Below are 9638 nucleotides of genomic sequence, written 5' to 3'. Positions count from 1 at the left end.
TGATAATCCATCTGGCTAATACACGTGTTTACATGATAATCCATCTGGCTAATACACGTGTTTACATGATAATCCATCTGACTAATACACGTGTTTACATACATAATCCATTTGGCTAATACACGTGTTTACATGATAATCCATCTGACTAATACACGTGTTTACATACATAATCCATTTGGCTAATACACGTGTTTACATAGATTCTCTAGCTAGTTAATAGATGTGTTTCCAATGATTACCTATATGGCTGAACACCGCCGTTTGTTACTACATTGATAATCCATCTCACTTAATACGCGCGTGTACACCCCGACCATTCACATGTGAATGTAATCCCTTAATTACTATTAATACCAACCTTGTATCCTGTTTTCGATCCAAGACTCAAAGAGAAAATACATAACTACTAGTTACTTACTGTTACACCATATGATAGGCCTTCTGAAAATCGAACACATCTTGTTAGTTAGTGCACTTACCATGATACTTACCACCATGAAGCTCTCAATCTCAACAATGTTATGCCAGATAACAAAACTCACCTTGCACAACATTTGGATTTAAGCTCCTGAGTATGGAATAAAACATTCAATGCCATCCCCATCTACACTACATTCCTTACAAATATGTACACAAAATAACTACGAGAGTTTTTTCTGCAGTTGAGTTGGTCTTACAAAGATTCTGTAGCATGTAAGTAACAAGTCATAAAATATATAGTATAGTGTGTATAGTCTAGCCCAGAATATACGCGAGTAGATTGTCCAGTCATGCGGCCGACAAACAATTCAACGTGCACCTGTTGCACGTAGAGCACACACAACTCATATTCATACCGAAACACTAGCTACCATACTTAACAGTTGCATTGCGCTATGTCCAAAACTCTACTGCAATTACTTGTACGTTTCACCCAAAACGAATCACCGTGGTTTCACCATGCGCAAGTTGGGTAAAAATCTGGCCCTTATGCACCATAACGCCTTCTTGCAAAATATATTCAGATGGAGTAATTGTAGATGCCAACATCGCTCTTCATGATCCATCACAACAGATTTAAGGGCCAAGCTGTTTACTCTATGGTCTTCAGGGTCATCACACACCAAATAGAAGTAGTTTAACACTACTGCCTAGTTGCTCAATTAATTATATACCACAATATGATGGAAGCCTCTACGTGTGTCATTTTTGTAAGAGGTTTTCCATTCTAAAAGAGATTAATTTAATACACAGTTTGCGTGGCTATATGCTTTAATACCTAGTGGCCAGTTTACTTCCTATATTCCAACTATACACGGTGTGGCTAATCACTGCCAACATGTGCTACTCCTATAGAAAGCACCTGGTAACGGATTTCGTAGTGCTCCATGGCGGTGTTATCTGTCTGTTCAATCTCTGCAGCTAGGGCCAGGGCCTAATCAAAGGCATTTTTCATACCGAATATCGGCGCCCAAATTACAACCCCTAGCAAAACAACAAAATTATAAAATTCATAAAACGGCCAAATTAGCAGAGCTCTGAATTAAATCTCCATGTTTCTATTATTATTATGTAGGCACTGTTTTATAACAAAATGCCATCAAATGCTCATATAAGATCTATAATCTATTATCTGAATAAAATTGTCATGTTATTATTCATCTACGGGCCTATACTATACCTAAAAAATGTGTTTTCACTCGCTGCGCTTGCCAACGGTCAAAACAGGTTTTTGGCCTCGGTACGCTCGCCATGGGTGCCCATATTTTTAAAAGCAGCTAGATTAGCCCCTGAGGGCATCTATAAAGATCTCGTTACTTTTTTACGTTAATCATTTCCCAAAAACTTCATTATACTGTTCCTACAACCATCAGACTATGGCTAGTATGACTAGGCTGTCACTGATACCAGGACTCCAGTATAATTCTAATCACTGGTGACGCTATTGTCTCAGCCTAGTGCTGCCAATGTTTCAGCAAAACGTTGCTGAATGGTGATTCCTGGTGGTGCCATCACAGCCTAGTGCTGCACCCTGATGATAGGATCAAATCAGTCTAGTGCTGCTTCCTGGTGGTGCCATCACAGCCTAGTGCTGCACCCTGAGGGTAGGATCATATCAGCCTAGTGCTACCTCCTGGTGGTGCCATCTCAGCCTAGTGCTGCACCCTGATGGCAGGACCAAATCAGTCTAGTGCTGCTTCCTGGTGGTGCCATCACAGCCTAGTGTTGCATTCGGATGATGGAACAATCTTAGGTTAGTGCTGGTCTTTGGTGGTGCCATCATCTTAACTTAGTCATGCTCCCTGGAGGTCCAACGATATCAATATAGGTCTGTTACCACGTGCTGCAATCGTCTCAGTCAAGTGCTGCTCCCTGGTGGTGATAATTTCTCAGCCTAATGCTGCTATCTGATACTGCCTCTTTTCCCAGATGAGTTCAATACTCCCTAGTCCTAACATATGGTTTTATTACTTCTTTATCAGAAGGCATGAGTAATCTGATTTAATTTAACTTAATGATTTTAGAATACCCGATTCTCATCTTATAAGCAGGATACATCCTGGCACCAAGCCAACAACATGGAAAACCTTCCATTTCGCAATATTCACATTTTCCACTTTAGTTGGGTTCGTCGCACATTGTATGTTCTGCAAATCCGTGTCACCATCACTGAGCCACCAAAACTACCAGTGGTTGTGTCAATGCTCACAAACTGTTATCATCCACAAGCGTGTTATTATGCCCTGATATTTCAGTGGCTCTGTAGTAACTTGTCGTAACTCCCGCTTCATAAGCTATTGAGCACTCCTGGAGCCACTGTTGCAAGACGAAAAACTTAACTGACAAACAGCATTCGTTTGGTTTCCATTACTGCGCGCATGCTAACACTACGTGGTCTTCTGCATCATTCCACAGCTGGAAAATTAAAAACCTCACCCATGCTTGTGAGAGTAAATACTCTAGGCTTTGCCTGGATGTACGATGATGTCCGTCAATCAGGTGCCATTTTCCAGCATGGAAATGAGATGCTCCATTTCAGTTGGTTCATTGGTACAGGATACTTATGCACCACAGTAAATATAGAACAGTAAGTATGAGTGACCAACTCAAGAGCAGAAAAGATTCTCAGTAGCAAACAGTCGACATGCAAATAATGTCAACTGCTTTCTCGCTCGCAATTCTTTCCGCAAACCCAATGCACTCTACTACAAACACACACATGTACCCGCCGCATTTCATTTACCTTAGCCCAGATCCAAACAAGATGTTGCCTTTGTACATTGTATGGCAACTTGTATTTTGCAGGGAGGGGCGAGTATGTAACACAAGAACAGAGACAAGAACAGACACGTTTGACAGCTCGACTCTATACCTGATCCAGAATGTAGTTGCGTCGCTCTCTCTGTGCAAGCTCAAGGAGCTTGTTCAAACACTTGGTAGATGCATCAATGAGAGCCTCCCAGCGACCATGGTAGTTGCGTTTCCTCGGCAGACCATTAACCTGTCATGATATTTGCAGATACCAGAATGTGGGCAATAATAGGAAATTGTCAGATACTCATACCTGTTTAAAATGTTAAGCCACCAACTACACATATCGCTGAATAAATCTGATAGAACATTTGAGAACTACTAAGCCACTCATATGAGCACAAAAAGCTATTCTTTGATGAACAAGTAGGCCTCCAAAAAACACTGAATTTTTGTCCAAACAATGACATGATACTTGGTAAATGGCACGTACCCTCATTTTATCGATGATGGTGTTAGTGCCAAGCACTGTCCACTTTGTCTCCTTCTGCTCTTTCAAGTACTGCTCTACCCAGTAAGATTTCCCAGATCCAGGCAAGCCGCACATCATTAAAAACTGTTGGAAAAAGATGTGTCGTTGGCTTACACCCGACTGGTCAGCAATAAACTAACCATTACAGACATGATATTGCACTGCCTGTACATTGACACATTTATGATCAGTAGTTAACAATTTCCCACAGGAGAAATGCACAGCATGGTAGGCAAGGCAAATTTGCTTACGGTGCAGTCCGATTTATTTTCAGGGCCAGCTGTGGCTCTCACTCTATCCTCCAAAGGAATATCCTGGATGAACTTGAATCCCTCTGGTAATGGGAAGAATGGCTCCTCCTACAGATACACAGCAGTTTAGCAGTTACACATATTAGACAACAAGGATATGACCAACCACACATTGGCCAACATCAACTACAGCTGTATAAAATTGAAACATGTGACTATTTCAATTTGGATGCACATAGTAATTAGTTATATATATATATACACCGATTACCTTTTGCCCAAAGTTGACATCGACAGCAGAGTTCTTACACAGGATGTGCGGGAAAAGAGCATGATCGCCTAACTCTGCTGGCTCAATCGTAAATGCTTCACCAAGATCTTCCCCATTTTTAGCATAGGAGATGCTTATCGGTGAGACGTCAAAGTTCTGCAAAATCAATTAAAAAATATCTATCACATTTTCTAGTAAGGAACCATGATAACGCAACACTGGTTGTCTTACTCTGGAAGGTTGATAACAGGTCAGTACAATCTAGCACATCAAATAAATTTCAAGGATGTAGTTAAGGATGTAGTGTGAAAACCAGAATTACCACACATGTTGTAATCACATCTCCAGCCTCAAATCTTTGTCCATAATCTTTGAACTTGCAGTCAACAGATGCTTTTCCAGTTCCGCCATAGCCATACGAGAAAGCTTCCTCACCTGCAATACAATATCGTTCTTACTCTATCGTGTTACAAACGAAGCAACATACTCCCACAAAAGATGCAAGGTCATTTCACCTGACTATGGTGACAACACATACAGAGCACTGCTACATTATACCAAGAGTGCATAATAGAGAAGAGTATGACACGGTTTTAACAGCGTTTTGCATAGTTTTCAACTGGTAAATAATCTATCAATATGTGAATAAATATATTCAAACTTTACCTTGTTTTCGTCTATGATTCTCCCTTAATCATATGACACCACCAATTTACCTGAAAATCGTATGTGTTCTTCAAAAAAGTTATTTGAATACGACACGGTTTCGTACAGTTTTCACGCATGAATGCATCTCTCCGACCGAACTTTCTTATGGGATTAGTGTTCTATTGTCTATGACGGTACGCTGGGGGCCGTAAGGGAATCAGCTGCTAGCTAGCTGGCCGTGAGCGCATTTATTTTTAGCACGCTGGAAACGCTGCACGCTGAATACAATTCGATGCCTAATATCCCATACGACCCCCAAAGTTCCGTCATAGACAATAGAACACTAATCCCATAAGAAAGTTCGGTCGGAGAGATGCTTTCATGCGTGAAAACTGTACGAAACCGTGTCGTATTCAAATAACTTTTTTGAAGAACACATACGATTTTCAGGTAAATTGGTGGTGTCATATGATTAAGGGAGAATCATAGACGAAAACAAGGTAGTTTGAATATATTTATTCACATATTGATAGATTATTTACCAGTTGAAAACTATGCAAAATGCTGTTAAAACCGTGTCATACTCGAGTCTTCTCTATTATGCACTCTTGATTATACTTAAGTTCATCTACCGTTACGATGAATTGAACAGACACCCAAGGAAATATGCATACGAGATCAATCTCATCATACAGTCATATGGAATACCAAAATAAACTAAGTCCGATATAAGGATACATTCATCTCTACTTTTACCCCAGAGGGAGACTGTTCTACTTGGAGGAATTACGTACCGAGCTGCATTGACGCCGCATCCGAAGACCAGCCAATGCGAGTAACATGTGGATCTTGTTCCTCCTCAGCAAAAGTTACCTTCAGATGCTCTGTAATCTGATAAACCACATATATTGCAAAACAACTTCTAAACTTAGATACTGGGTTCAATGATTACATTTCACTGACAACTATAATCAAACAACACATAGTGATTAAGGATACACTCAAGGGTCTCATTGATGGAATTTTATCAATTTTTTCATCAACAGTTTTACTCTATAGCTGCAACAATGTGCCACCTCTCGCCTTATGGATATTTCTCTGTCATTCCATCTCAGAATAATGTAATTTTACACCCATTTTAATGGCAACACTACTATAAAAAAAATGCAGCTATATTTGATACCGAGTACCATCTGTTATAAATTTTTAGTCACCACATTCGTGCCATTCGAGGCACGAGTCACACGCTTTAGATAACAGTAATCATTTACCTTCACTTCAAATGCCACCATGCCTTTTCTCACACCAAAGGTGCCTCTAGCTCCACCCCACATGAGCCCAAAGCCTCCTAGGGTAAGTGTTTCTGCAGTATACCGGCCTTTGTTTATCTTTAGGTTCAAATCCGAATTGTCTACAAAACAAAAGGTTATACGTTCAATATTCAGATTACTTCAACACACATTTAATCACACACTTCAATAACGAATCCTCAGAAGGTAGGTAGCTGACACAATTTTATAACCAGCAAGGTTTATCCTTTATTATAATTAATGCTAGAGACATACACTTGTCAAGCACAACGAGGTTTGGGTCGATTTCCTCTTCTGGTTCCTCTTTCACGGGGGTACTCTCTTCGGTCTTGCCTTGGTAATGGTCCTTCTCTTTCTGGTGGTCTCTCGGACTATGAGACCGCTTGCGTTTCTCTCCATGTTGATGCTCATTGACGCGATTTTCGTCGACATCCTTCTCTGTAAACCATCCACGTGAAGCTGTTCAATTATTACAGACAGTTCAATCATGTCACTGTATTCTACATCTACAACTCTCTTTCTAACTGATCAATTAAAACAATCAAATGAAAATTATTCACTTCAAGTAAACAGGTCACAACTCTGAACTGTCCCGAGCTGATTAGGGAAACAATCTGTTTTCATAGGGTTATTTTACTAGAAAATGTTTTCCTCAAAAAATCTTTTTATTAGAAATGTCTAGAGTGATGTTATCACTTTAAATTTACTCGCTTACGATTTTGGCTGCAACTTACTGACTTCATCCCCATTTTGGTCAGCCTCCATATTCTCATCACCTGTCTCGCCTATTTCCTCCTTCACAACAAACTCTTCCTCCTCCTTTGCTTCTTCTACTTCTGCTGGTGCCTGTTTTGGAATGGATAAATTTAAGAGGACATTTTAAAGTATTACTATTGCGAGAGTTTTCCAGTGTTTTCACCACTTTCATAACACCTACCGTTATTGCTCGAGTAACAGCAATTGTCTAGAGTAACCATAAAATGTCTTAGAACCTTCGTATTCACCGAAAACTGCCATTTTCTTTGGACATTAGCTGAAAAATACGGTAATTCCGCAAGGCCATGCTCTGGAACGAACTAGTTAGTATAGCAGAATTTTCAGGGAGTCACACGGACTCCTGCATATGTCAAATCAGAGAGTCCGACAGTAAATCAGGGAGTATTTGACTCCAGACTCCCGTTAATTTCGCACCCTGCAACTGTGCTACCCATCACACGCATGATCATGCACAATAGTGAAAATGCATGTGACATCAGAACACCAAGATTAAAGCAAGGTTCAAACTAGAAACGAGCAGTTGTCGCCAACTACATGTATCCCCCGTGAACTAGTATGAATGGAATATCTCTGTAAGGACGTAGAAGGCAGGTAAAGTTAAATAAGTCACAAAGACAAAGGTTTGTTAGACAACTGGTGTGCCTCAGATGTGCAAGTATATGGAATCTGGCTACCCTAGGAGGCCGAAGAGAAAATGCAAGTTGACAGTGAAGGTCAAACTAAGGTCAAGGGTGGTTTTGGTATGCGACAGACCTTCTCCCCAAGATGTTAAGCATACCAAGTTTGGTCGCGCTAGGTCAATTAGGGGCCGAGTTAGAGGGCGGAAGGGAAATATGATCAAGGTCAAGGTAAAGGTGAAATAAAAGTGGGCAGTTTTTACCCGATATCGGATGATCTTCAAATTTCGCATGAAGGTGCATTATGGTAAAGCGAAGACGCCAATCGTTTTTGGTGTGGGTGGAGTCATCGTTGCCATGGTAACAACATTTTTGTAGAAATATTGCAGAACCTATAACTTGCTGTTTTTACCCGATTGTCATGGAATTTGGCACACAGGGCCGATATAACATGTCCTGATGACAATCATAAATTTAAATATAAATTTAAATACAAATATAAATTTCATGACAATCGGGTAAAAAGTGTAGAAGTTACAGGTTCTAGAATATTTCGACAAAAAATGTTGTTACCATGGCATCGATGAATCCGCCCACACCAAAAACGATTGGCGTCTTCGCTTTACGATAACGCACCTTCAAGCAAAATTTGAAGATGATCCGAGAAGAACTGCAGCCGGTAGAGCGTTCACAAGGAAATCTCTGCGGTGGCGGCGGCACGACGATGCCAAACCCATAGTATCCCCACGAACTTCGTTCGGGGGATACAATAAGAGCAATGTGAAACAGCATGCCTATAGTGAGACCCACGGGTGCTACTCTCCAATTACAACCTGAATACATCAGATGAGCTAAACAAATTAACTATAATCACAGCCACCATTAATAAACACAATGCCAACCAAACGTATGAAAGAAGTAAAACACACCTCTTCTGTATCCTTTTCAGCTTGAACCTCTGTCTCCATACTCTCCACCTTCTCCTCAACAACTGGCCCCGGCTTTACGACCTCCTCTTGTGCCGCCTCATGCTCCTCCTTCTTCACAACCTCCTCCTGTTGGTGTTCTTCTTTTTGCCCCACTTCGCTCTGTTCCTCTTTTTTATCCGCCACATCTTCCTGCACCTCGGCTTCCACAGGCTCCTCCTGTTCTGGTTCTTTTTCTACAGCAGCAAGGGGCTCAGCTTTCTCAATCTCCTTCTCGACCTCCAGGGGAGCTTCTGGCTCTACCACCGAGGGTGGAGCCTCGGCCTCAGGCTCAGGCTCGGGCTCGCCTTTAGGTGGGGCTTCGTCCGCTACTTCTTTTTCTGGTTCCTGTAGAGAAAATACGTTAGGGCTGTTCTTCCAGCACGCTTTCACAAGTTACTCAGTAGGAACGCGAAAAGGAAGTTAAAGTATAACACAACACGAAGAAAACAAACAATGAGAATGAAGAATAAAAATAACAGACATATCACAATGTTATTTCTTTTAGCAAATAGAAAGATTAGAAATTGACTTACTGCTTCCGATGCCGAAACATTGACAAAGGATTCTTCCTGTGTAGCGTCAAGCTCCTGTGATGTATCAATATCATCGCCACCAGACTCATTCATTGAACTGTCAGCTTGCTCAGCCATGGCTGCAAGAAGTATGGAAGTTTGTGTTAGGGCCACAATTAAAAAAATCTTTGTTTGCCCTCACTCGACCCAGGCTGAAAAGTTTGGGTAGGTAGGTAGGCTTTTTTTAGGGGGGTCTTTTTACAAATTCAGCATGGTGTCTACATGCTCGGGTGTGCTTGTGTGGAGATACCTTTTATGTTGAATGTTTGTTTTGCTTGGTACATATAATGTATTGCCTATAGATTAAAGCCGCACAATGCGCATCCAAACGCTAATTTCTCCAGTACTAGACTAGCAAATACTTCGTGTCATGCATAATCATACTACCTTATGGCAAAATAAACTCTAGTTCCTCCCATTTCACTGCGCGTTGTCTTATAAAAGGTATTCTGAAAATA

At 40.9% G+C, this 9638-nt stretch overlaps 1 protein-coding gene across 2 annotated transcripts in view; it reads right to left on the bottom strand.

Annotated features, from left to right (window-relative positions):
- The window catches only part of LOC106804622 (heterogeneous nuclear ribonucleoprotein U-like protein 1), a 38418-nt gene that overhangs the window by 11832 nt on the left and 16948 nt on the right, over positions 1–9638 (bottom strand). Inside the window, exons 3-13 of one of the 2 annotated variants that reach the window (XM_014805887.1) lie at positions 9142–9260; positions 8570–8953; positions 6981–7092; positions 6502–6705; positions 6208–6347; positions 5731–5827; positions 4611–4723; positions 4289–4444; positions 4018–4125; positions 3728–3850; positions 3356–3484 (exon numbers count right to left, since the gene is read on the bottom strand). In XM_014805887.1, coding sequence (XP_014661373.1) covers positions 3356–3484; positions 3728–3850; positions 4018–4125; positions 4289–4444; positions 4611–4723; positions 5731–5827; positions 6208–6347; positions 6502–6705; positions 6981–7092; positions 8570–8953; positions 9142–9260 — 1685 coding nt within the window. The remainder of the gene's footprint in view (positions 1–3355; positions 3485–3727; positions 3851–4017; positions 4126–4288; positions 4445–4610; positions 4724–5730; positions 5828–6207; positions 6348–6501; positions 6706–6980; positions 7093–8569; positions 8954–9141; positions 9261–9638) is intronic. The other variant, XM_014805888.1, reaches the window with a different exon arrangement.

Source organism: Priapulus caudatus, unplaced genomic scaffold (assembly GCF_000485595.1).
Source record: "Priapulus caudatus unplaced genomic scaffold, Priapulus_caudatus-5.0.1 Scaffold81, whole genome shotgun sequence".
NCBI lineage: Eukaryota > Metazoa > Priapulida > Priapulimorpha > Priapulimorphida > Priapulidae > Priapulus > Priapulus caudatus.
This window is presented reverse-complemented; position numbering and strand designations above follow the sequence as displayed.